Raw genomic sequence first — 27,555 nt, 5'->3', positions numbered from 1 at the left:
TAAAAGCCGTTTTCCACTCATCATCCGGCCTAATGCTGATTTGAAGATAACCGCTTCTAAGATCAATCTTAGAAAACACCTTTGAACCGGCAAGGCAATCCAATATATCATCCAATCTTGGAATTGGAAAGTGATATTTGATTATGATCTTGTTAATTGCTCGGCAATCCACACACATACGCCATGAACCATCCTTCTTAGGTGCCAAAAGAGCCGGAACACCACAAGGACAAAGACTCGGCCGAATATACCCTTTAGCCAAATGCTCTTCTACTTGTAGTTGCAACTCCTCTTTCTCCTTTGGAGACATGCAATAAGTAGGTTTATTTGGAAGCACCAACCCGGGTACCAAATCAATATGATGTTGGATGTCCCGCATAGGAGGCAAATCGAAAGGAAGCTCTTAGGGAAAAACATCGACATACTCTTCCAAAAGAGTAGTCACATCAACCTCTTCTTTAGTAGCAACCGTGTGCACAATCAGAACCAAAATCAAGACAATCCTGAAATCCCAACTCTTTTCGAAAAACTCCTTGGAAGCAAGTAAGGTATTGGAACTAAAAGTTGGCTTGGCAACAACTTTCTCTTTCATAGGAAGCAAGGTAATGTGGCATCGCCATCACCATCGCCGTCACTAATCATCCACGATGCCGCTCAGACAACATCATCGCCATTGCAATCACAACCACCACCGTTGTTACTGACCTCGTCCACCACCACCACCACCACCACCATCGAAAGAAAGAGAAAAGAGGGGGGGGGAAAGTAGAAATGAGGAAGCGACTGAAAGATGGCTTTGTCTCTTAAAAGAGAGTGAGAAAGAAAAGAGAGAAAAGACGTGAAGATTGAGGTGGGGGGAGACGAGAGTAGGTGAAAGTCAATTTTATGACTTGGGAAGAGTGTAAGTTTTGTATTGGAAAGATATAAAACTATTGGAATGAAAAAAATATTGAAAACTGAAATAATGAGGCCTCTACTGTTTAATTTTCCCAAGCAAGTAAATCCTACACAATTGTTGAAGTACGTGTATATATATATATTGTCAGGTCAAGTTAGGCAAATTTTTTTTTATTAAGCCCAACATCTGACTGAAAATCAAAGAAAAATAATGATTTACAACCGCAGCCGACAAGTTATTCGGATTTTTGAACAATCCTAACTAATGGTGATCAGCCCTAATTTGTATACTAGAAGATGGGAACAAATGGTAAATTTCTTTGATAAGGGGTACTTATGTAATTTAAAAGATTCTAGGGTAATTGGTAATATTATTAAATCCTAAGTCCTTTTCTTATTTGGAATATATTTGACCTAATTGGATTTGGAAAATCTTTCCAAATAAAAATTTGGAAAATCTTAAAATAGTAGGAGAGCCTAAAACTTTTAAATAAGCTAGCCTTGCAGAAACATTTATATAAGTTTTGACTGATAACACTTAAATTTTACTTTCTATTAAACTCTTCTACGTGACAATCCTAGAAGGCCTCGAACAATCCTCTTTGTCCACAAAAAAACAGCAAGTTTAACCTTTTTGCTTTTAGTCCCAAAGCAGCTGTAAATCTCAGCCAATTTAACGCTGATTTTACTTTCCCAACCACAATGCCCAAGAATTAAAGTCCCCAACTCATTAAAGCTGACAGTGGGACATCCTAAAATGCTTGATTAAATTCCCTTTCCAGCATAAAAACACCAACGATAACTACATAAGATCGGGCAAAGAAATTTTTATACTACTTTTGGTGCATAAGCTGGAAATAGAACTAGCATGAATCCAAAGGTAAATACATGAGCAAATAACTTCAAAATTCAGCAGGGATAAGTGAAAGACAGTAAAAAAGAAGGCATTTTAAATGGGAAAAAAGGAATGAAAATTTGATAATGCAGCACTTGAATTCAAGCCAACAAAGACTTGAACCTCAACTTCCACCTAAACCACGAAAAACAAAATATTATATACATATACATAAATATTTGATATCTAGAAGACTTTCATACACATATATATTTAAGGGGAAAAAATATATATGATGAATACATGGATTACTGTAAGCATCAATAACCATCAAGTAGAAGAATAAAAGACTTTCCAGCTAGCAAAAGCAGTTTTTATAACTGGAGATAACCTTCAGCCTCTACATATTTTCGGAAAAAAAGGAAACAACTAGCTAAAACAAAATAATCATCACCTTTTTATCTTCCAAGTCCCTATCAAGATCCATTAGCCTTGATTTTATGCGATTTGTGAGGTTCAAAGCAACTTCATTGCTCAATGAAGTACTTGGAACAGACCCTAAATTATGCCTTGCAAAAAGATTTTGAATCATTGAATCTCTTTCATTACACAAGGAGACATGGGCCTGGAGCCAAAAATAAGATCCAATTAGTAAAAAATGCCATATCTATTGGATCTCTTGTAGTTACCAAAATGCGCTTAGATTCTAGAAAATTACTTCTGCCTCAGTTTGAAGCTTGCTGATATCCCAGATATATTCATTAATTTTCTTCCTAAGCAAAGAACTTTTTGTCTCTGTGTCATTCACTTCCCTCTCCCACTTGTTAATTTTATATTCTGATTCTGTAATCTTTACATCAAACTTGATTTTCCATTCCTCCAACTGTTCATCCGTGTCTGGCAAATAATATGATAATTAAGTAAGAACAGTTAAATTGAAGATTTAAATAATGGTTGCTGTACACAACAAGTAGAGAGTGCCCATAGAAATGAAAATTCAGATGATAAGCATCAGCACCATACAAAGAGACAAGTATGGTGAAATGACATAATAATTGAGACTAGTATGGTGAAATTAACATAATAATTCAATTGTTTAGCAGACCTTGATTCTCCTCAGCAAGAGCTGCAAATTGTTTCTCCTTTTCCTCGAACAAAGTGCTTCTCTTAGCAGTCTTGGTTGATATCTGATCCTCAAGCTTTCGCAAATCTTTTAATGTTACTTCATTGTGTTGGATCTTAGCATCCACATTTTGAATGTTTCTTTCCAGCTCCTGTATTTGACTTTTTAATGCTTCTGTTTTCTCTTGATCCTGAGATATGCTTTCCCGAAGCTGTATGAACAACCCCAAATCAATGAGAATGATAAGTTGGCAAAAACTATTTTCCTTCAATTGAAAAGAAAATCATTTGTCTTTGCTTTCAAAATACTATTTTGAGCATCCCGTTAATCTTCTCTTTTTCCCTTCTTTTTTTTTTTTTTTTTTTTTTTGGAGGGGGGGGGGGGGGGGGAGGGGAGAGAGGAAGAAGAAAGCCAAAAATAAAGTACTTGAAAAACCTTGAGCTGCCCAGAACTTAATGATTCAACCTTTATGCTTAGAATACAAATTAATATTAATGAGACAGAAAGTTGTTCATGTCCACTTCCTCACATTTGTGTGCAGAGTCATAGAAGATAATGCTAAGTGGATAGTTAATCCAACTAAGTTGCAAAACTAGTGAACTAAAATGAAGAGGTTTCTACAATCAACTAAGTTGCAAAACTAGAGAACTAAAATGAAGGGGTTTCTACAATCGAAGCTTGGATAGAATTCCAAAACTATGATCCCCAGGACTGTTAATAAAAGCAACTGATAGAGACTTGTTATAGTATCCTTTAGAGTTGCATAAAGGGCTAAAAAAATGCCCCCAAGGTCCAGAGAACTGAGGACCATATGAAGACCTTGCTTTCATGCTAACAGGCCTTCATCTGCAGCCAGCCACCTTCAGTGCCTTTAGATAAGTTTTATACTTCAGTTCAAAATATGTTGTTTCTAATGCTGGTTTTCAGCCTCAGGAAGTTACTAAGGAGAGCAGCCTATATATATCTGAACATGTTGAATCCATTGGAGATCATCTACCAAAGTTACAAGTATGCCATGCAACTCAAACCTCGCGTATGATGCTGTAAGTGTGGTAGGTAGAGTTGAGTGTGTTAGGTGAGAGTTGAGTGTGGTAGGTAGATGTAAGTGTGTTAGGTGAGAGTTGAATGTGGTAGGTGAATATGTTTTTCTCTTCTATATATAGGAGAGTCATTGTATACAAAATAAATATCAATCAATAATACATCAATTTTAACATGGTATCAGAGCTATAGGTTAAGCTCTTGGTGCTCTTCGCCTTCTGGCGGGCGGCAACTTTGCCTTAACCGCCCGCCAGACCTCAACCAATTGAAACCTCCAACACATACCTCCTCTCCAATCACCGCCAATAACCACTGCAGCAAAACAGATGGTACTCGAGAATCGAACCCCGTTAATGGTTGCTGCCATGTATGGCAGTGTTGATGTTGTAAAACTAATACTCTCTTTATCCGAGGCAGATGTAAATCTTTCCTGTGGCCCAGATAAGAGCACTGCCCTTCACTGTGCTGCATCTAGTGGATCTGTCAATGCTGTTGATGTTGTACAGATGTTGTTACTTGCTGGTGCAGATCGCAATTTAACTGATGGCAATGGCCATAGACCTATTGATGTTATTGTCGCTCCTTCAAAGTTTCCTGACTTGAAAGATACCCTTGAAAGGCTCCTCAGGAATGATGATTCTGTTCATCTACCGGACATTAAGGTATCCTTTGGTGGTGAGAAATCGAATTCGTCATCACACTTATCGTCTCCAGAAAATGGTCCCTTGTCTTCTGCTGTGGATTCAGCATCATCACTAAATAATTTTAGGTTGAGTGATACCCGAGCATCCTCTCCACCGGAGAGGAAAGAATACCCGGTTGATCCTTCTCTTCCAAACATCAAGAACAGTGCATATTCCACTGATGAATTTCGGATGTTCTCATTTAAGATCTGGCCTTGTTCTCGAGCGTATTCTCATGATTGGACTGAGTGCCCTTTTGTTCATCCGGGTGAGAATGCCCGAAGAAGAGATCCAAGGAAGTTTCATTACAGTTGTGTGCCTTGTCCAGATTTTCGTAAGGGGCAATGCAGACGTGGGGACTTGTGTGAGTATGCTCATGGGGTTTTTGAGTGCTGGCTACACCCAGCACAATACAGGACCAGACTCTGCAAAGATGGCACAGGTTGCTCCCGCAGGGTTTGCTTCTCTGCTCACACATCTGAGGAACTTCGGCCACTATACATGTCTACAGGATCTGCTGTTCCATCCCCCCGATCATCCACTTCTGCTGCTACTTTCATGGATATGGCTGCAACATTGAGTCTTTTGCCTGGTTCTCCGTTAGCAGTTGGTGGCATGGCACCTTCTCCTTTCAATCCACTCATGTCCCCTTCTGGGAATACTATTACGCACCCATCTATGGCTTGGCCACAGCCAAATATCCCCACTTTACATTTGCCAGGAATCAATTTACAGACAAGCCGTCTGAGATCATCTCTTAACGCCAGGGACATCCCCGCTGAGGAGCTTGACATGCTCCTAGAATTTGAAGTTCAGCAACAGCAGCTTTTGAATGATATGTCATGCTTCTCGCAGACACATCTTAACAAATTCACTCTCTCTCTCTCTCTCTCTCATCTTTCCACTTTCAAACCCACAATCCTTGTTTTTTAATCAACCCACTCCCTCACTTTCTTTAAACCCCTCTTTCCCTCACATGGGCTTGTCCCCTCTCTCTCCTCCGTTTGATTTCACAATCCATTATTTTTATTTATTTTCTCCAAACCACTTTCCTTATTTCCCCATCTTTCATTTTGATTTCAAATATATTTTTTATTATTTCTTTCTTTATTTTTCTTTCACATTATTTTTAATCTTTTTCAAATTTCATTCATACCATATAGCTTTGCACATCAAACCATAATTTATTCATCTCAGGGATCAACCCCGATCACAATTTTACACAAAAAAAAAAAAAAAAAAAAAAAAACAACAACAACAACAACAACAGCAACAAAAAATCAAACCACAACACCAAAAGATTTGTTTTCTTTTCTGCAAACGGCCACCCACCGACCTCACTTCTTCGCCTATTCCGCCGGTCTTTTCTTCTTGCCTCCGTCCTGGGCGGCCCTTGACGGTGTTGCCTCCGTGTTTCCCACTCCACTGGGCACGATCACTCCTCCCTGCTCCTCCACTACAGCATATGGCGGACCTCCAAATCGGAACATAACGGTGGCCTTCCGCTTCAGCTCCTTATTTTCCGCCTTTAGCACACTTATCTCTGCTCGCGCATCCTTATACATGCGTTGGAGCAGAGCCAGCTGGGCGTTTAACTGCTGCACCTCATTTGTCCTACTCTGCAGCTGGTGCGACAGGTTTGTGAACGCCGTCATGGTCTCCACACATGACTTCAAAGTATACTAATTGGCCTCAATATCAGTTTGCACCGCCATTTTTTGCTCCATCGACCGCATCGGAAAGTTCAACGGAGCAAAACCAGAGGCGCTTGGTTGAGGTTCACTGGCCACCGCACCAGTTATCTCTCTTGTTGACTCGTTGAGGTCGGGAAAGAGAGTGAGCAGACCACGGGACGAAGAGGCCATATTCTGGGTAGCTGAACGGGAAGACGAGGCCATGTTATGGGTTGCTGAGTGTTTCAGAGAAGGGTTGGTTACAGAATGGCAACAGAGTGTTCCAGAATCTCTTTCTCAGAAACAGAAGAGTTTTTTCAAAGGATTTTCGACGGTTTCAGACTGGTTTGCACAGCCTCCGCCTTAACCTTGGTTAAATAGCCGAGGCAGACACGCGCATCATGCGCCTCTCGGCGCTCGCCGACAACGTGGGCGCTCCTTTTGATAGGCACGCCTTTTGATGGCACGCCTTTTTATGGATTGGGCACGTCTTTTGATGGCACGCCTTTTTGAAAAATTGGGCACACCTTTTGAGGGTGCGACTTTTTAGGGGTCCGACAAGACTCTGTAAACTGTCCCGACACTGATTCCGGTTAGCTCCTTCAGGGGTCCGACAAGACTCTGTAAACTGTCCCGACATTGATTCCGGTTAGCTCCTTCAAAGGGTCCGACCAGACTCTGTAAACTGTCCCGACATTGATTCCGGTTAGTTTCTACAAGGGTCCAGCAAGACCCCATAAACTGTCTTCTACATCGGTCTGACACAACCACACAGTGTCTGCTACAACGGTCCGACATGACCCTGTAAACTGTCTGCTACAACGGTCCGACATGACCCCATAAACTGTCTGCTACATCGGTCTGACACGACCATACCGTGTCTCCTATCCTGTTTTATTTTATTTATCAGTTTACTTTCCTATTTTGTTACTCTCTCCAAACTCAAGTTGGTTAGTATCTATCCTCCTTGAGTTTGAGGGGGGCTGTAAGTGTGGTAGGTAGAGTTGAGTGTGTTAGGTGAGAGTTGAGTGTGGTAGGTAGATGTAAGTGTGTTAGGTGAGAGTTGAATGTGGTAGGTGAATATGTTTTTCTCTTCTATATATAGGAGAGTCATTGTATACAAAATAAATATCAATCAATAATACATCAATTTTAACAAACAAACAAACAAACAAAAAAAAAAAAAAAAAAAAACATATTCACCTACCACATTCAACTCTCACCTAACACACTTAGGGGTTTTAGCTGTGATTGCATTAGGGGTTTTAGCTGTGATTGCATATGATGTAGAGCAGCCTATATAAATCTCTACATGCTCTTTGAATCCAACAGAGATCAATTACCAAATTTATGAGTAGTTTAAGAGCTCTCAACCAATTGTGCCATGCAACCCAAACCCCACATCTTATGCATAAGGGATTTTAGCTGTGATTGTAACCTGACTCTATATTCATCATATATCCAACCTAACTCCCCACTAGAACCCCAGCCATCATCCTACCCTATAGGCCTTCAACACCACAGAACTCAATCAGTTACTCTTTCAAATTCAAGCAACAACATATTTTCTGGATTCTAGCAACTCTTCACCTTCAATATAAGCATATCACAACCAAATTTCATCTACAACAAAACAGATTTGGGACTCTCTTGCTGAGTCTTTTTCCCATCGAAGTAATGTTTCTCGTGTGTATGAATCGTATGACAGAATTTTTGCCACAAAGTAGTATGGCCATTCGTTGTCTGAATATCACAACACACTTTAAGAAATTGTGGGATCAACTCTAGCAGCACCAACCCTTTACTACTGATTTAGAACAGCAAAAGCTAAATTGAGTAGAGTTTATCATTGCATCATTACTTTCTTACTTGGATTCTGACTTATGGGGCACTGAGGATTAAATTCTTGCTAGTGAGACTTTGCCTACAGCTGCTAATGTCTACTCCCACTTATTACGTTCCTCATTAGGGCAAAGCTTCACTACCTCATCTCTCACTTCTTCTGCTTTGGTTTCTAGTAGTGGCAGCCGTGGTACTAATTGTGGTGATTTCCATGGTGGATCTGGTAACTGTGGTTCTCATAGTGCTCGTGGGAATATGTCATGAGGTGCAGGTTCTTATAGTGGCACTCGTGGGGGTAGCTCTCGTAGTAGTGGTTACACGTCTCGTGCATAGTTGTCAAATCGTGAATAAAATCATGAATCGTAAAGATTCGTAACTTTTTCTAAATTACTTAGAAAAATATATATACACCTACGTTAAACGGACTTGGTTGCGGGTTTATATCTAGGGGTCGGACACTTTAAAATTAAAAATTAAGGATACGTGGATATGGATCCGAATTAGGATATGGGTACGGGGATATGTTAAATAGTTGTTTTTAAATATATTTATTATATGAAGATGAGTTTAAAAAAAGTTAAGGAATAACAAATTTTATTAAAAAAAATAAATAATAAATAAAAATTATTTTAGACATAAAATAAATTATATTATATGTGATAAAATAAATTATTTTAATTTTAGTCATAAAAATTATGTTATTTATTATATATTATATTATATAATATAATATTTTTTTGGGTAAATAATACTATACAATATGAATAATATTATATTAATATAATTTATATTATAAATAAATCAAATTATATTAAAAAGAAGAGACAGAGACTGATCAAGAGAGAGAGAGAGAGAGAGATCTCAAAGGGGAAGACGAAGGAACACAGTAGATCAACTTCGCAAATCAAGCTTCGCAGATCGATCAACTTCGCAGATCGATCAATCAACTCTGCAACCAAGTCAGATTGAAGTCGATGACCAAGTTCTCTCCTTGCTCTCTCCTCTATTGTTTCTTCTTCCGTATCCCTTTCGAAGGAGCCGTATCCCGGTTGTATCCCGCACCCACACTCGCACCCGTGTCATGTCATGTCGACACAGGTACCTCCAAAATTTCAAAGAGTCCGTGTAATGTAGATATACACATTTGGATGGTAATATATCTTATAAATACAAACTATTAGACTTAAATCAATAAAAATGTTGTTTCGAATGATGATCATGCGTAGTCTAATAAATAAGAAGTTAACACAGGTTCCCATGTGAGAGCACCATCTTACCTTTTTCCATTTTTTAGATATTGCGTATCAACCATTTTTAATAATAAAGTAAACAAAGACAAACTCTCATTTTACAAGTAACAATAACTTAACAATAATGTTGATATTTTATAAGCATACATACCTTTACAAGTAGCAATGACCCAATAATAAGAAAAAATTAATTGGAATCTTTTATTCCAAAACATAGTATATATGATTAATGTTCAAAAAAAGTATTTTAAAAAAATTACAAAATGTGCAGAACCATTAGGTTTAACTGATCTCACCCATGTAATATTGAAGTATATTTATTTCAATAAAATAGCAATAAATAATTCATATTGAAGGTGATTATCGAAATATATCGAACATGAGAGTTTCAAGAATTGCATGAGTCATAAAAAGTGAATTGAATCTTGAAATAATTATGAATCATACGATTCAGTAGAGATTCGCTTCCAAAACAAATTCACACAGATTTGTATCAATTTTGCAAAAATTGCTAATCGAATCGTGAATTGTAAAATTCTGATAACAGAGGTCTCGTGGTAATAAGAAGTGTGATCATTGTGGTTCCACTAGCCATACTGAACCTTGGTGTTGGAAATAGTATGGTAAGCCAGACTATGCCTTCATTTGAGATGTGGGTTGGCTTTTTAACATTTTAACTATTTTAGCCTGGGGCTAAAAAGTCTCGTTTGGGATAGGTTTTTTTGACTTTTTTGACTTTTATGAAAGAAAAAATGAAATGATTATAGTTCGGATGTGACATTTTGTCTTATTGGGCTAAAAAACATATTTTGTCTTTTTGTGGCTAAAATAGCCCCAACTTAACCCAAACCTTCATGCCAAACATAGCCTGTGGATCAAGTGGTGGATAAGGGTTCTCCTTTTTAGCAGGCGCTAACTCCTTCTGATGCTCATGATGCACTCACTGCTCATATTAACGAGCTTACTGAGCTTGTCAATTCCCTTCATGCTACTCTACCCTCATCTTCTGTTGCCACCTTAGGTAGTTCAAGTAATATCGCATGTAAGGCAACGTCCCCCCAAGCTTGTCTCCTCAATTCTGGTGCTAGTTCTCATATTTATGGTAATCCATCTCTTTTCACTACTTTGTAGCCTATTACACATACTATTGTTCCTATTCATGGGTCCCATGGCCTGTAGGACCTCAAGACTAAGAAGATGATTAATACAGGGCATGAGAAATATGGCTTATAATATTTGGATCCTGATTGCTCTCCTCCTAGCACTTTGTCCACTTTAAGCGCTATCTCTCCACTTTAGTGGCATTTTCACTTGGGTCATCTATCAATGGCGAAACTTAAGTTAGCAATACCTAGTTTGAATCATATATCTAATCTCAAGTGTGAAGCTTGTCAGTTTAGAAAATATCATCATAGTTCTATTTCTAGTGTTAGTCATGAGTATGTGTCTTTTGATATAATCCACATAGACATATGAAGTCCTTCTCGTACTCCAACTTCTTATTTTGTTATTTTCGTTGATAACTACTCTCAGATGACATGGTTGTTTTTAATGAAACAGAGGCTTGAGTTAACCCATGTCATTTTAAAGTTCTATAATGAAATTGTTACCCGATTTGGCAAATATATTAAAGTCTTTCAATCTGATAATACTTTAGAGTACATGATCATGGCATTATTCATCAAATGAATTATGCTCAGCTACGTTATACGGAGTCGGTTGTGGGTATCTGGTGTGGGTGCGAATATGGGGGTCGGATACTTCAAAACTAAAAATTGAGGATGCGTGGTGGATCCAAATGTGGATACGGGTACATGGATACGTCAAATAGTTATTTTTTAAATATATTTATTATATAAAGATGAGTTAAATAGTTATTTTTTAAATAAATTTATTATATGAAAATGAGTTAAAAAAAGTTGACCCAACAATTTTTTTTTTAAAATAGGATCAAACATATGGATAAGTCATAGAATAACCCATGTTATTGTTGAACAGAGTTTATAAATAGGCCCAAATATTTTATTTATTTATTTATTTGGAACCAATCCATTAGGGTTTATTATGATATAAACCAACCAATAGATCCAAACTTTTTCTTTATTTTTTTGGGTCCAACCCATAATGGTTTATAATATTAATTATTATGATACAAACCAGTGCCTAAACTTTTTATTTATTTATTTGGGTCCAGTCCATTAGGATATTAACTAGCCAATAGGCCCAAGCTTTTTATTTGTTTATTTGGTCCAAACCATTAGGGTTTGATACAAACAAAAGTAGCAGCAGCAGCAACAGCAGCTTTGATACAAACAAAAGCAGCAGCAACAGTAGCTTTGATACAAACAAGCATATCGAAAGACACAGTAGCAGCACGATGCAGTCTGTCCTTCTCTTTGCTTCTCTCTCACACGCACCGCAACACGATGGAGTCTGTCTTTTCTCTTCTCTCACACACGCATAGCACGATCGAGAGAGATATCGAGAGAGAGGAGGAGATTGTGATAGAGAGAGAAAAGGAGATCAAGACAGAGAAGAAGATCGAAAGACACGATCAAGATCTTGAACCCATACATCAATGTAAGTATCTCAACCTTCTTCTTCCTTTTTGATTAGTCACATCCGAGAGAGAAGAGGCCAATCCGACATAGAACCCACACCCACACCCGAGTCATGTCGTGTCGACACGAGGTACTTCGCCCCAAAGTGTCAAGTCGGTATAACATAGATGCTCACACCTCTCAGCAAAATGGCGTTGCTTAAAGAAAACATCGCCATTTATTAGATGTTGTCCATACCTTATTGTTTAACAAATAAGTTACCAAACATTTCTGGGGTGATGTTATGCTCACTGCTTGCACTATTACCAATCGTATGCCATCTGCGGTTTTTCCAATTTTTTCAAATTTAACTTCAGACCAAAGACAACCTCAAAGCGTAAGGCACATCAAAGGTGCCCAACAATACCAAATCAATACTGCAAAGGATCATTGTATCAACTACATATAATAGATGGGATACCACCATTAGAGAGCCCTCCAAAAATCCTACTGATGAAGTTAAAATTAGTATGGTTGTTACGTTTTTAGGTTGCTTAGTTGGCAATAGCCTATAAATAGGTGGTTAAGGTCTTTGGTAGTCGGTTTTGATGATATTTTGATATTGTAATAGAGCTTTGGTATTAGCGCTTCAAGTTCAGATTATAATTCATATATCAATTGAATGAATTGAAGGCAATAGCAAACTTGATTTTTGAACCCTAACTATAGTTGAGATTCGACTTCCTCATACGACATAATTTCTATTTGGTGCTATTCAATTCTTATTCGGTATAACACATTTGTGAATTACGATTTGTCATGCAGCTTACCTATAATTTGAGTAGAGTTCTTGAGCCATGGTTGAGCTTTGCATGTTGCATTTGTAAAAGATCTCCAGTTCGAGTTGCGATCTGCCATCACGTTTTGAGATTCGATCTTGAAATCTAAAACCCTAGTTGACAGTTTTCCTTGATCCGAAGCCATGGTTCAGATCTAAACTCGAATCCACTTCCTGGTTGAGATCCGAATTCGAATCAACCCCCCCGGTTAAGATTCAAATTCGATTTGAGTCCAAACTTCAATTGTGATTCGAAACCTTGGGTTACAGTCGCGAATCTGGTTCTCCACTTGACTTTGAAGTTCAACTTCGACTTTGCTCCCTTTACATGACTTCAAAGATCTATGTTGAGCTCACCTGAAGGTCTATATGATTGAATTGCAACTCGACCTCAATCATTCGACTTCACAACTTGATGTTTTCACCTAGACCTAGACTCGAACCCTAGCAGGAATGAAAAGTAAGATTTTGAATCAACCAATTGCTTCGACTTGATCAGAGAATTCAGAGAGAGATCTTAATTCGATCTTGACTTTGTTGTGCTTTGACTCTGCAACTGGTTTTGTCTTTCAAGTTATGGTTCTACTCATCAATTCTGAACTATGGTTCTGGTCTTTGATTCTGCAATGCGATTCTGATCCTTGCTTCTCATCTTTGATCTGATCTCATCTGGTTAGCCTTCTGATTTTGATTCTCAATTTGACTCGGATCTGTATTGATTTTGCTGGACTTGCAATCTTCTATTTGTACTTACTGAGTCCGTCTATGAGTTAATTTGGTGATTTCTCTGTGTTGCTTCTGACAAGTGCTGGTTGACTAAGTGTTTTTGGCGGCTTGTTTATACTGACCAATGTTGCATTTGTGACCAATATTTTAAATTTTTGTTGATTGTGACTTGATAGCTCAATGAGGTACAGGTCGATAGGTAGGCCAAGGTAGGAAATTTGCTACGACTTTGGGTGGCGAAACCGAGAGAATGCTGGCTTGGAAGGAACAATGATAAGCCGAAATGAACAGAATGAGATCGAAAAGTTGAGTGAACAAGTTTCTACCTTGATTGAGAGAATGCAACAATTTCAATTTCTCACCGAAGGTAGTGACTGAACCAAGGATCATCAAATTCTTGGTGTTTTGCATTGGTGAAGAACATTTCTACATGATTTTGAATCTAAACAGGTAAACATTGTCAAAGATTTTGTGCTTCCCAAGTTCCATGGGAGCCATTTCTCAAATGTGTTTGAAGAATGGTTGAACAAGATTGAGAGTCTTTTGGAGTATCATGATGTGCTGAAAGGAAGGTGAAATTCATCTCTCAATGGCTTAAAGTTAGTGCCTCCGATTGGTGAAAACAATTACAAATTGGTAGGCAAAGAAAAGGTTAGAGAGTGGAGGAAAATGAAAAAGAAGCTTCGTGAGCAATTCTCACCATTCACTCACATACAACCTTTGTTGGGAGACCCACAACAGAGGATGTGCTTCAAAATTTGTGCATCGTTACCAAGGCATCTTTGAATTTGGCCAACCATTCTATAACTATATCCAAGATGGTTATGCAACTAGTGTAGGAATGAAGGAGTCTTTTGATGGTGAGCGTCAACAAGTACTCTTTAGTGAGGAGACTAAGCCACAAAGCTATGATGATGGTAATGTTTCCATTTTCAGTGGAGAAGAGATGAAACCAAGTTGTGATCAAGATGTTGCCAACCAAGTTGTAACCAAGATGTTTCCATTTTTGACGACCCGCCAAGTGAAGGGGAACCATATCTGCGTTACCAAAAAATGTTGACACCCTAGCGAATTACGTTTTGGAATGCATGTTCTAAAACCTGGTACACTTTCATTCCAAAGCAGTAAATTTAGTGATTCAAAGGGATTCCAAAAGTTCCTTCCCAATATATTTCCTTAGGATTCCATTAGGAGTTTTCTAATAAAAAATTAAAAAAAAAATCAAAATTCAAAAATAATGAACTAAAATATAAGGTGAGTGAAATTTTGATATAAAAAAATGTCAAAAATAGGTTATAATGCTCGTAGAAATGTGTTGCTATATGATATTTGAAAAAAAAAAAAAAAGCGCTACATTTTATTAGATGTCTAAAAGTTAAAAAAAAAAATTCTCTAGACTAGAAGTATCTTAAATTCTTGTAATGTAAACTATAGAAGTCTACCCCTATCGTATCATAATTTAAAACATGTGGCATATTGCGTTCCTGTTCCCGTTTCATGTTCCAAGTAACATAGAACCGGATTATGAGGAATTTGATGCTTGTGAATATGAAGAGGAAGTTGATGTTTGTGAATAAGAGGGAGTTCCAATCTTAGAACATTATGATGATGAGGATGACCTTGTAAGAGAGTGAAGATGCTACTGAAAATGAAGCAAGTTTTGTTCCCATGTCGCTTCCCATACAACTAAGAAGCACGGACACTTTTAAAAAGTTAATGTATCCGTGTCGTGTTCGTGTCGGATACTGACACTCTTTGGACATTTCTCCGACACGTGTCCAACACTCTTCAAAACGTATCCTATGTTTTAAAAACCCGAACACTCTCCAGACACTTGGAGGACATACGTGTATATCTCTTAAACACACGTATCTATCGATTAGACACATGTGAAGCTAATTATAAGTATGAACCAAACAACTTAAGATACAATAATAAAACAAAAACTATATAAATTTATAGGGATTAGTGTCATATTGTATTTTTTATTATCTTTGAATGGTATATTCATATATAAAACATATAATAAATATATAAAATGTAAAAAATTAATGTATAGGGAAAGAGATAGAGAATCAATTATGTATATATTGATGTATTATTGATTGATATAATGTTCTATTTATTACAATGATTCATGATTCCTATATATAGAAGAGGGTGAGTGTGTAGTAGGTAAGGAGTAGGTGAAGTGGAGGTGGTAGTGGTGTAGTGGGTTAGGTATAGTGGAGTAGGTGAGGTGGTAGTGGTGTAGTGGGTTAGGTTTAGTGGAGTAGGTTTAAGTGGGTGAAGTAGGTGATAGGTTTTAACAGCCCCCCGCAAACTCAAGGGGGATAGGAACTAGCCAACTTGAGTTTGGAGAGAGTAACAAAACAAGAAAATAGACGAATACATAAAAGAAAAGAGGATAGGAGACACTGTATGGTCGTGTCAGACCGATGGTGAAGACAGTTTATGGGGTCATGTCGGACCGTTGTAGCAGACAATGTTGTGACAGTTGTTATGACAGTTTACAGAGTCTTGTCGGACCCATGAAGGAGCTAACCGGAATCAATGTCGGGACAGTTTACAGAGTCTTGTCGGACCCCTAAAAAGTCGCACCCTCAAAAGGTGTTGTGACAGTTGTTGTGACAGTTTACGGAGTCTTGTCGGACCCATGAAGGAGCTAACCGGAATCAATGTCGGGACAGTTTACAGAATCTTGTCGGACCCCTAAAAAGTCACACCCTCAAAAGGTGTGCCCAATCTGTCAAAAGGCGTGCCATCAAAAGGCGTGCCCAATCCATAAAAAGGCGTGCCATCAAAAGTTGCGCCCTCAAAAGGCGCGCCCACTTCATCAAAAGTCGTGCCCGACAGAAAGCATCAAGCCATCAAAAGGTGAGCCGGAGACGCGGCGAGGCACGTGAGCGACAGAACGGCGTGTCGGCCGCGTCGTCAGTGTCGATATAAACCAATGCGGAGGCGGTGGAAACCAAACCAGACTGAAACCTCTGAACTTGTCATTCTGAAACAATCTGTAAATACTCTGTATCCAACCCTTCTCGGAAACACTCAGCAACCCAAAAAACATGGCCTCTTCTTCCCGTTCAGCTACCCAGAACATGGCCTCATCTTCCCGTGGTCTGCTCACTCTCTTTCCCGACCTCAACGAGTCAACAAGAGAGATAACTGGTGCGGTGGCACTGGAACCTCAACCAAGCGCCCCGGAGTTTGCTCCGTTGAACTTTCCTATGCGGTCTGTGGAGCAAAGAATGGCAGTGCAGTCGGATGTGGAGGCCAATCAGTATACATTGAAGTCATGTGTGGAAACCATGACTGCGGTTACAAATTTGTCGAACCGGCTGCAGAGTAGGACAAATGAGGTGCAGCAGTTAAACGCCCAACTGGCTCTGCTCCAACGCATGTATAAGGATGCGCGAGCAGAGATAAGTGTGCTAAAGGCGGAAAACAAGGAGCTGAAGCGGAAGGCTACCGTTATGTTCCGATTTGGAGGGCCGCCATATGCTGTAGTGGAGGAGCAGGGTGGAGGCAACTTGCTTGGTGGTCTAGGAAGCACGGAGACAGCACCGTCAAGGGCCGTCCAGGATGGAGGCAAGAAGAAAAGACCGGCGGCAGAGTAGAGAAGAAAAATCCCATTGTGAGTGTGGTTGTTTGGTTGTGGTTTTGGTTGTTTGTTTGTTTGATTTTTTTTTTTTTTTTTTTTTTTTTGTGGAGAATGGTGAGCGGGTTGAATCCCTGATATGAATAAAGCAAGTGTGTTGTGCAAACTCGAATGGTAGGTGTGGTAATGCAGAAAAATCAACTGGAATGAATGTAGTTTTGTGTTTTTTGGTTTTTTTGTTTTTTTGTTTTTTTAAAAATAATAATAATAATAATATATAAAATGAAGTGTTGGAATCCAGTGGAATCAATGAAGGCTAGTATAATATATTTTAGTGGGGAAAAGAATGATGGATATGTTGATTATATAATAAAATAAAAGTGGGTATTTAAAAAAGATTAAAAGTGATTTGGAAAAAAAAAATAATAAAATAAATAAATAAAAATAATTGATTTTGAAATCAAACGGAAGAGAGAGAGGAACAAACCCATGTGATAAAGTGGAAAGAGAGAGAAGGTGAGAGTAGAGAGCATAATAATGAGTCTGGGGTCTGTCGGGTCCATGAGAGGTGGAGTATTATTTTATGAGAGAGTGAGAGGAAGTGATAATAAAAACAATGTGTTTATCTGTGTACGATAGGAGAGAGAGAGTGGGTATTCAATTCTGCCAAAAGGAAGAGAGAGAGAGATTGACTGTGGAAGAGTATTTTCCAGAGTCACAAGAATGGCCTCTAGTACCACAAGTCTTGAGATGGGCCTTGTAATCAGATTGAACAGCATAGCCTTTGGAGCACTTCTCACAAACCCACTGCTTATTATTACTATGTTTCCTCCTGAAATGCTTCTTGATTCCGACGAGAAAGGAGCTCTGGTGCAGAAGCTAATTGACATCGTTAACGAAATATCGACAATCTCAGACTACAGGTGTACGGTGAAGAAGCAGTATTGCAATCTAGCGAGGAGGTTGAAGCTGTTGACTCCAATGTTCAAAGAGATTCGGGACTGCAAAGAGCCGGTCCCTGAAGAGTCCTTCAAAGCGCTTGAATCGTTGAAGGAAGCTCTTGAATCAGCTAGAGACTTGCTCAGAATCGGAAGCGAAGGAAGCAGGATTTACCTGGTCCTAGAGAGGGATCAAATTATGAAAATATTCCAAGAAGTGACTGCTTGTTTGGAACAAGCTCTGGGTGGAATTTCTTATGAAAAACTTGACATATCAGATGAAGTCAAGGAACAGGTTGATCTTGTTCTTGCTCAGTTCAGAAGAGCCAAAGGAAGGGTTGATTCACCCGATGTTGAGCTGCATGAGAATCTCTTGTCCCTTTACAACAATGATGCGTCTGAAGGTCCAGCTGTCATAAGGAGAGTGGCTGAAAAATTACAACTGATGGAAATATCTGATCTCACCCAAGAATCAATAGTTCTGCATGAGATGGTTTCTGCCAGTGGTGGAGATCCAGGGGAGGGCATGGAGAAGATGTCAATGCTACTGAAGAAAATTAAGGAAATTTGGGTTTGTCCGGCGGGCGGCCAAGGCGAGATTGCCGCCCGCCGGTGGAACGAAAATACTAGGTTCTTAACCTAGCTCTGATACCATGTAAAAAATTAATGTATAGGGAAAGAGAGAGAGAATCAATTATGTATATATTGATGTATTATTGATTGATATAATGTTCTATTTATTACAATGATTCATGATTCCTATATATAGAAGAGGGTGAGTGTGTAGTAGGTAAGGAGTAGGTGAAGTGGAGGTGGTAGTGGTGTAGTGGGTTAGGTATAGTGGAGTAGGTGAGGTGGTAGTGGTGTAGTGGGTTAGGTTTAGTGGAGTAGGTTTAAGTGGGTGAAGTAGGTGATAGGTTTTAACATAAAATTATATATTGCATGCGTGTCCCTTACGTGTCGTGTCCTGTATTTTTTGAAAATTAGCGTGTTAGCGTGCCCGTGTCGCATCCGTGTCGTGTCACGTGTCCGTGTCTATGCTTCTTAGCCACATAACAAGATGTGGTGGAAACCCAACTTTCCACTTCTTTTCTAGCTTCAAATGAGGTTGTGGAGGAATGTGATAGAGTTGGCGAAAAGGGGTTTGAAGATATCTGCTCTCGAGAAGTACATCTTGTGTTGCTTCCGAAGCAAGTTGTTCCACTTTGTGTTGATGTGGACTTTAGGCCAGCTTTGTTTCCTAAGCCAATTTTGCCAAGGGGAAACATTCATGGTACAATAGCTTAAGTGGTTATCTAGTGCTTGCTCTAACTTCTAGGAAGAATGGGTCTTGGTGTATGTTGAAAGCGAGTATGAAAAACTATTTTGATGACATCTTGTTTCCAAAAAGGCATGCTATATGGGTGGTCTACTTGCATTTGAATATGGCTTCAGTGGATGTGCATAAACGAAAACTCACTTTCAAGTAGGGGTATTTGTTAGGGAGCATTTTGGAATAAGGACTTGCAACTAAGTAGTCTTATTCATTGCAAGTCCATTATGCTTCCATGAGTCAGTGTTTTTTAGTCATTTTGTTGATGTCGTTGTCTTGAGTCATTTTGTTCAAGTCCCAACTTGAGGACAAGTTGTTTTCTTTAGAGGGGGAAGTCTGATGCAGTTAGTATTAGTATGGTTGTTATGTTTTTAGGCTGCGTAGTTGTCAATAGCCTATAAATAGGTGGTTAGGGTCTTTGATAGTCACTTTTGATGATATTTTGATATCGTAATTAGAGCTTTGGCGCTTTTTACACCAATTTGGGACTTTCTCTCTCTAATGAAATCCATTCCCTAGATTGATTTCATCAACTACCGTAACCTAATCATCCAATTGAGCGCCTCTATGACTAAATAGAACAGCTAGAGAGATAATAAGTAAATGTGCTTGAAAGAAACTGATAGTCACAATGTCATCACGTCAAATCCTGGAACTTAATCCCCATTAAGGCCATTAGGGGAACTACCAACTTCTTTCGTGAAAGGCCTCTCCAACCGCTCTGATTCCTCCTAAGATATATTGTTAAAATCCATATCATCCATGTACCCCACTTTCTTGGAACAAATCCACATTAAAGTTTCCAATTCCATTTCAAATCTCCGACTCTTTCACAAACAACTTAGCTAATCAGTTCATAATATTCTGGCTGTTGCATATTTTTTTAACCAAAAAATAAGTAATAAATTTACTTTCTTTAGGATAAGCTACGATATCAAGGATCTCTTAGCCAAAACATAAAAGTTACAAACATTAGGGATCACCTGTTTGTGAAATGTTTGTGAACCACATTGAATCCCGTAGTTGGATGAAGAAAGGACAAAAAAACTATATTGAGTACCATACTTCTTCCTATTGTAAGGTCAGAACAAGGATTTCCCAAATCTTCTGTGCTCCCCCAAGACTACGAAGAATGCAATCACGATCCATACTCCATAGAGTACATTAAAACTTGATTTAACTCCACTACAGCCAACAAAAGGCAACTAGCCTTATAAAAACTTAACTTAGATACACACTTATAAGAAACTTGTACTATAACATGAAAAACAAAAACAAGATTGCATTATGTGCACAAATATTTCATTCAACAATCTGTTGAATGAAAATAAAAAAAGCAAACAAAAGAAACCTTGTATGCAGCATCTTTCAATGTTTGAAGATTCTCCAATTTTAGCTTATACGTTTTTATCTCTTGAGCCTGCTCCTTGTGAAGCTTCTTGATAACCTCGAGGGCTTTTGTGTACCTGATTTAAAATTAATACACATATAGAAACCAATTTAGCTAAACTCATTAGCAATAGCCCATTCAAGAAACTTAAAGCATAGTAAGAATTAAACAAGAACAATGGTCCAAAATAATAATGTTATCACATATGATAATGTTAATAAGGTTTCGTTTTATTTTTCTTTTTTCAATTTGATAAGTAGGCTATCCCTGAAGGCATTAAATGCAACAAACCATTTTGCTAAGAATACCCAAAGAATTTATGTCCAGTTTCATCAAAATTTTATGATTTCAAGCAAGTCGAATGCAAAAATTCTCCAAATTACTAGGTGTGAGACATTGATATTACCAAATAAGCTTTGTGTAAACCTTTCAATAGTACACTCATGACAAATTATGTATAAACCTCTCAAGTTCAATTATGTTACGGTCAAAATTGTTTTATGCAATATGCGACAACATTCTAGAAGGTTCAATACCCCCAAAAGGGAAATTGAAGATATTAATGAATGGATTCTGCAACAAAAAACCAAACCAAACTAGGTATTGTGTCCCAATCAAGTAGGGTTGACTACATGAATCCTTTTTCGCCAAAAGAAAAAAGGAAGAGAAAAAGAAAGAAAAACAACCTAATTGCAAGAGCTGGTGGAAACAGTATACTAGCTCAAGATAATTAATTATTTATACAAGCAGTATCAAGCAATGCTTAAACACAATGACAAATATCTACATATTCCTATGGATGGCAATAAAGCTATAGTTAACCAAATAATGAAATTTATAGCTCACTGGATCTTATTCAGAGATTTTATTTCTTGCCCCAACTAACCAAATGTCATCAACTACTCTAGAGAAATTGTAAATCTGCTCTTACAAAAACTACTAGAATTTTAATTTAGACTGAAACCAAATTGAAAGCTTCCAAAATTTGGAAATAACAATGTCAAACTCGATAAGAAATGAGAAAAGGCAAAATATGAAAATTGCATAGTAATTTCAGGAATTGTTAAGAATGAAATAAATACATACTGTATTTCAAAAGCATCACAGAAGACAATCATATACAGAAAAAGTTGGATAAATGAAAATTTTCATAATCAAATATTTGTGATACCGTGGAAGTTTGGGTACAAAACCATGTCACTCAATTTATCTAAAATAATACAGAAGCAAAACAAAACTAATTTACTATAGAAAAACAGACTGTACTATTTTAAAACATGAAATGGAATGAGCTTGTCAAATTGGAGCAACAAGGGACAGAAAGTCAAAAGCAATAACAAACATCAATAGAATTAAATAGCTGAGTTTAGCAAGTTTTCGGTCAAATTGTCAAGTCCCTAGTTGTAAGAATCTTACGATTCATGATTCGAATATTATGACGATTCAATTTTACCCCTATTCAATTCAAATATATTGCCTGAATCTCATATGATAACAAATCTTAATGAATCTATCAGAATTGTGCTCGAATCTTAATAGTCATGATTATTATACGATTCATGTGATTTGGTGTAGTCTTTCAAATTCAACAAAAGTAAAAACCATTTTTTCAATTTGTTTCTCCTTCAAATAAACCTCACAAAGGCTTTCAAATGCCTCTAAGCTTAAAATATCATACTACTTGAGTTGGTAAAGAGGTGCAGGTTCTAGACGGTGAGGGGGGCTGAGGAGTGCCCTCTAGCAAGATGGCAAGAACTGATGTGGCTGGAGACCACCGGAAGTTTGAGAGAAGAGAGCCAAAAGCAACCTTAGCAGGAGGGTGGCTACAGAGACGTGTATGCTAGAGGAGTAAGGATATGCAATTGTGTTGTGCAATGCATGGTGAACCACTTCATATAGGGTAGCACAGTGTTTTAAAAGGTAAGCCTAAGCACACACTTAGGCCCAAGGCACACCTGAGGCACCTCGGGCAGCTTAAGGCAAGGCATTGTAGGAAAGGCGCATCTGAGGTGCTTGAGGCGTGCGCCTTAGGCTTAGGCACAAGGCGCACGCCTTATGTGCTTCATTTAAAATTTTGCTCCATCCTTGTTCTTTGTATATGTAGCCACAAGGAATCACAACCCCATTAATATAAAATGTAAACCCAATTTTCATATTAAAAAAAAAAGTCCTAGGCATTGAGCAAAAGCTCTAGGATTGCAAGATGGCTATACGACATGTGAGAGTCCTTTCAATATAGTGAATTATGATAGTTTTGGGCCAATGATTGAAGGTATCACACAATTTGGTCTCGGTTTAAAATCAAAACCACTAAGATACTATACAGTGCGAGTCTTATCAAAAAAGAAAAAAAAAAGGATCACATCAATAAGTTGATGAATGCAGACAAATAGTACTAGGTAAAGTAAGGTTGAATGTCACTTTTGAGAAATTTTTGGAATGTTTAATGTTATTTTTATAGTTTTTGGAATATTGAATGCTGTTCTATGTTTTTTGAAATTCTTGAAACATTTACTTATGTTGAAAACTTTGCCTATATTAAAATTTTGTTTATCTTCTACAACTTGCGCCTTCCTTGGTGAGGCACGCACCTTGCCTTGCGCCTCATGGTTAGGCTCCAAGATACCTTAGCACCTCAATGCGCCTAGAGCTTTTTAAAACATTAGGGTAGGGAGCGTAAGGGATCTAGCTCAATCGAAAATAGGAACCCCCATTGTTAAGAAATAAAGGAAAACTAAGGTAACTTTGCAACCTTTGGTGTAGGTCCCAAGGGATGCATCATGCGTGGACAAATGGTAGATATGGTGCATCCCTTTTTGGAGGTGTCATAGTGGCTCAAAGGGGGAATGATACAGTTGCCGAGGTATAACATGTCTTATAACATAACAATGGCATGGTGGTCAGGACTCATGTACCTACATGGGCATTATTCTTAAATTGCTTCAAAGGATGATTGCCAATTTACTTGTAGAAGGACAAGTCCCAATTTGCATTTTGGTGTATCTCGGAGAAAGAAACAAAGCAACGCAAACAATAAGAAGAAGAAAGAGTTAAAAGAATGATAAAGTTCAAAAATTGATTTGTTTCCAGCCAAATCCAGTTGGGCCTAATTGGAATCATGAGTAGTCAAGTTATTAGCCTTAGGTTACATGGGTTGTAGGGGTCCTAAATGGAGGGTCATATTATGTGATTAGGTTTTTATTTAGGTTTCTAATTAGATTTAGTTAGGTTTTAGAGGTCAAGGTCTTCAAATAGAAAATCAAAATTGATTTTAGGATAACGAGTTATATAAAGTTGACAAAAAGTTGTGTATTACTTTTAACGTTTGTTACATGGACTTTTCTAAATGTTTGAAGTACTTGTGTCAAACATTGGCAGGTACATGTGCAGTTGGATATTCCCCTAGTAAACACATCTAGCAATTCAAGTTTACCATAAAACTATGCATAAAACTCTCATGTTATGCATAAAATGATCTTTACCAGCATGTAAGCACCATTTTACCCCAAAAAATAAAAGAATAATATTATGAAATATAAATATTTTACCATGTCCCCATAATACTTATGATGCAAGCGACAAGAAGCTCAAAAAAAAGTAAATTCAAAAACGTAGAAATATTTGGAAATAGGCATGACTTAATCGTGAAGCCTATAAAAACCACGCATAGTCACGTTACTAGTTCTAGTAGAGTCCTATTTGTGGTTTAAATGGTAGCTAGTTTTTAATAAACTTCATGTCAGGAGTATTTCGATAATTTACAAAGCATCTAGATGTGGGTTGTAGCGTTGTCCACGAGTCGTCATATGAGTCAATGTAATAAGGTTTCTATTTGTGGTCTTATTTAGGTTTAGAGAGTTTTGGAAGTCAAGAATAGTAGTTTCCAAATAAAAGTCAAATCTTATTACGACGAGGAGTCCTTAGGATTCTAGATAAACGCCATGTTATACTTATGATTCAATGACGAATATGGATAAAAGAATCTTTAGAGCTTTTGAATGTTCTTTAAAATTGGATATATTCTAAGCCTATTTGTTATGAAGCGCCGACACTCCAAAACAAGCGGTGTTAGACATGGGGACACGCCACGTGGCATGTCCCTTTATTTAATTAATTTGCTTTCAGGGACACGTCGGGGACACACTAACTAGTTTTTTTTTCCCCTCTTTGGTGCTTTTGATAAATGTTGGATGGTGAATATTTATTATTTTTTGCTTAGATTTAAATAATTAATAGGTGTCCATAAAGATAAAAATAAAAAATAAACGATAAGAGTTTTAAGAGTGGGATTTTTAATTTTGATTGTTTGTGAATGTAATAATCTCCATAGCAAATGTATATATATTATTGTCGTGTCTCTACCATGTCTGTGTCCCCATTTTTCTCATATCAACGTGTCTGCGTCCATGTCCATACTTCTTAGCCTATTTGTGATGCCGATGGAATCTAGGAATGATGCCTAGAGGGTTTTCTTTCTTTCTTTCTTTCTTTTTCTTTAAAAAATTTATGTACTTTTAGCCTCTAAAACCACAAAACCGGATCTGTATTAATCCCTGTCAAACCCGCAAGCATCACAATTCTTTAAATCTAGCACCTTAACTTGCAAAAGATGACTAAACCAAGAAAGTTATTGCGAGCGAGTACCATTCACAATGCCCAGAACCAGCCCCTAAAACCTTGTTTTTTTCATTCCCAAACTCTTACCCTTTTGTTGCACCTTTTGAAATCATAGAATCCCATATTTTACCACATTTCCATTCTTTGAAAAACAAACAATTAAAAATCAGACTCAAAACCTTTCTTTTCTGCTGCTATACATTAGTTTTGGTCTCAATAAGAGTGTTCACTGCACTCATCCTTTGTCACCTCCAAGGCTAAAATAGACAGTCTTGAGTTGTTTATGTAGTAAAGCAGTAGGACGATTATTCCATTCCTAGAGACAAATTTAGACTTTATTGAAAACCCTACATTCATACTAATCTTTCAACCACAAAACCAATTAAATTAGCTTTAAATGTCTACTTTTTCTGCTCCCATATATTAATTTTGGATTGATAGGAGTGTCCCCAGCCAGGGGCAGAGCCACACGGGGACCGGGGGTGCACATGCCACCCCTCAATAAATATTTTGGGTAAATTATTACGCTTTGCCTCCCTTTATGTTTGGCCACTTTCCCACTTTGGCCTTTAAAATTTGTTTTTTCTCAATTTGACCCTTTATGTTTCAAGTTTTTCCGACTTTACTCCTAAAACTAATTTGTATTAAAAATTTGATAGAAAATGACACATTGACATTCACGTAACATAAAAATATTTTACTATATATAACTCACATCTCTAACATAAACTTAAACACCAATATAATAATATATTTTTTATGTTATGTGACAGTTATTGTGACACTTTCTGTCTAATTTTTATCAGAAATTAGCTTTATGAGTAAAGTGAGAAAAACATGAAACATGAAGGGTCAAAGTGAGAAAGTGACTAGAAATTTAAGAGCAAAATGTAATTTACCCAAATATTTTTAATTGTCTCCTTTAAAGCTTCAAGTATTCCCCTTAAATCTTTGGACCTCTTTTATTTTCGACAAAATCTTTTTCAAAATCAACGAGGTTAGTCTATCAATCAAAATCCTTGCATTTCACTATGAGGTCAGAGATTCAAATCTCCCAATCTGTTAGTGGGTCATATTCTCAAATCTCGATATACTTGTTTGGGTTTTTTTCTCTTACCTAGGGAGTTTCTTTATATTAGTTATATGTTGTATTGATTTTCATTATGATTATAATTCATTAGTTTCATTGTAAAGCCATTCATTAATTAAAAAAAATCCCTGCAAATTGCCATTCTAAATGTTTAATTTTGCTAAAATCTTTTCTAATAAATTCTATATTATTTCTCTTCACCCTCATTTCTTTCTCTTTCACTCTTTATTTTTTGCATGTCTTGGTGTAATTTTGTGGGTGTTTGAGAAGTAGGTTTTTTTGTAGATTTTTTTAGCTGTAGGATATTATTGGAGAAAAAAAAATTTGTATTTGGGAAGATAGTTGGGTTTTTTTATGGTTAGATGTGATATTTATGAGAGAAAAAGTGAAATGATTATGGGGTTTGATGTGATATTTTGTTTGGATTTGTTTTTTTTGGTTTCGTAACCAATTTGTCTTTTAGTGAAAAAAAAATAAAAAAACCTCCTTCCCAAACAGCGCCTTTGTCATTCTCATTTTTAGTGGAGCCTTGTGATCGCATTTTAGATTATGATGATCATCATGTTTACAAACTAAAATAGAAAATCAAATTAATAATATAAAAATATATATAAAAAATCAACAAAACAATGAACAAAAATCGATTAACTTGAGCATAACTCTAAACATGTAACTTTGGCATCACGCTCATCTTTATTTGATTTACAACCAATTGAAAATCGGGGTAAAATGCCTTGTGATAGATCTTGTTATGACTTCAAGATCACAAGCAATCTTTCAAGGACATGGAGCAATCCATATATAGCCTAAATAGACAGTCTTGAGTTGTTTATATAGTTAGGTGGCGGGAAGATTATTCCATTCATAGAGATTACTTTAGACTACATTGATAATACGGAAAAGTACATCGTTGATCCCTTTATTTTGAGGGAAATTTACTTTGGTCCTTGTAGTTTCAATCTGATTTGAACCTTACATTTTTAGTTTTGTTGCAATGTTGGTCCCTTCGTTACTTGCCATTAGAATTTTAAACAAAAACGACCACGTGCAAAACTAGAGGGACAAAAATAGAATTCAAAAGAAACTATAGGGACAACCGGTGCAATAAATAAATTACACTAATAGTCCTCATAGTATCCTTTTAATTCCACTTTGGTCA

General features: G+C 37.3%; 2 protein-coding genes across 3 annotated transcripts in view; one reads left to right on the top strand and one right to left on the bottom strand.

The window, feature by feature from the left end:
* RAD50 (DNA repair-recombination protein (RAD50)) overlaps positions 1 to 27,555 on the bottom strand; it is a 121,943-nt gene that overhangs the window by 67,830 nt on the left and 26,558 nt on the right. For both annotated transcript variants that reach the window (XR_014335337.1, XM_082877962.1), the window contains exons 5-8: positions 20,651 to 20,765; positions 2,838 to 3,066; positions 2,451 to 2,629; positions 2,187 to 2,357 (exon numbers count right to left, since the gene is read on the bottom strand). Coding sequence is in view for 1 of the 2 variants with exons in the window: in XM_082877962.1 (XP_082734088.1) it covers positions 2,187 to 2,357; positions 2,451 to 2,629; positions 2,838 to 3,066; positions 20,651 to 20,765 (694 nt within the window). In the remaining variant the exon portion in view is untranslated. The remainder of the gene's footprint in view (positions 1 to 2,186; positions 2,358 to 2,450; positions 2,630 to 2,837; positions 3,067 to 20,650; positions 20,766 to 27,555) is intronic.
* LOC114316348 (zinc finger CCCH domain-containing protein 56-like) lies at positions 4,036 to 5,527 on the top strand. The gene has a single exon (XM_082877964.1). It carries the CDS (start codon positions 4,223 to 4,225, stop codon positions 5,510 to 5,512), a length of 1,290 nt encoding a protein of 429 aa, XP_082734090.1. The 5' UTR covers positions 4,036 to 4,222; the 3' UTR covers positions 5,513 to 5,527.

The sequence above is a fragment of the Camellia sinensis genome, chromosome 7 (genome assembly GCF_055761805.1).
Source record: "Camellia sinensis isolate YWXY chromosome 7, ASM5576180v1, whole genome shotgun sequence".
Taxonomy (NCBI): domain Eukaryota; kingdom Viridiplantae; phylum Streptophyta; class Magnoliopsida; order Ericales; family Theaceae; genus Camellia; species Camellia sinensis.
This window is presented reverse-complemented; position numbering and strand designations above follow the sequence as displayed.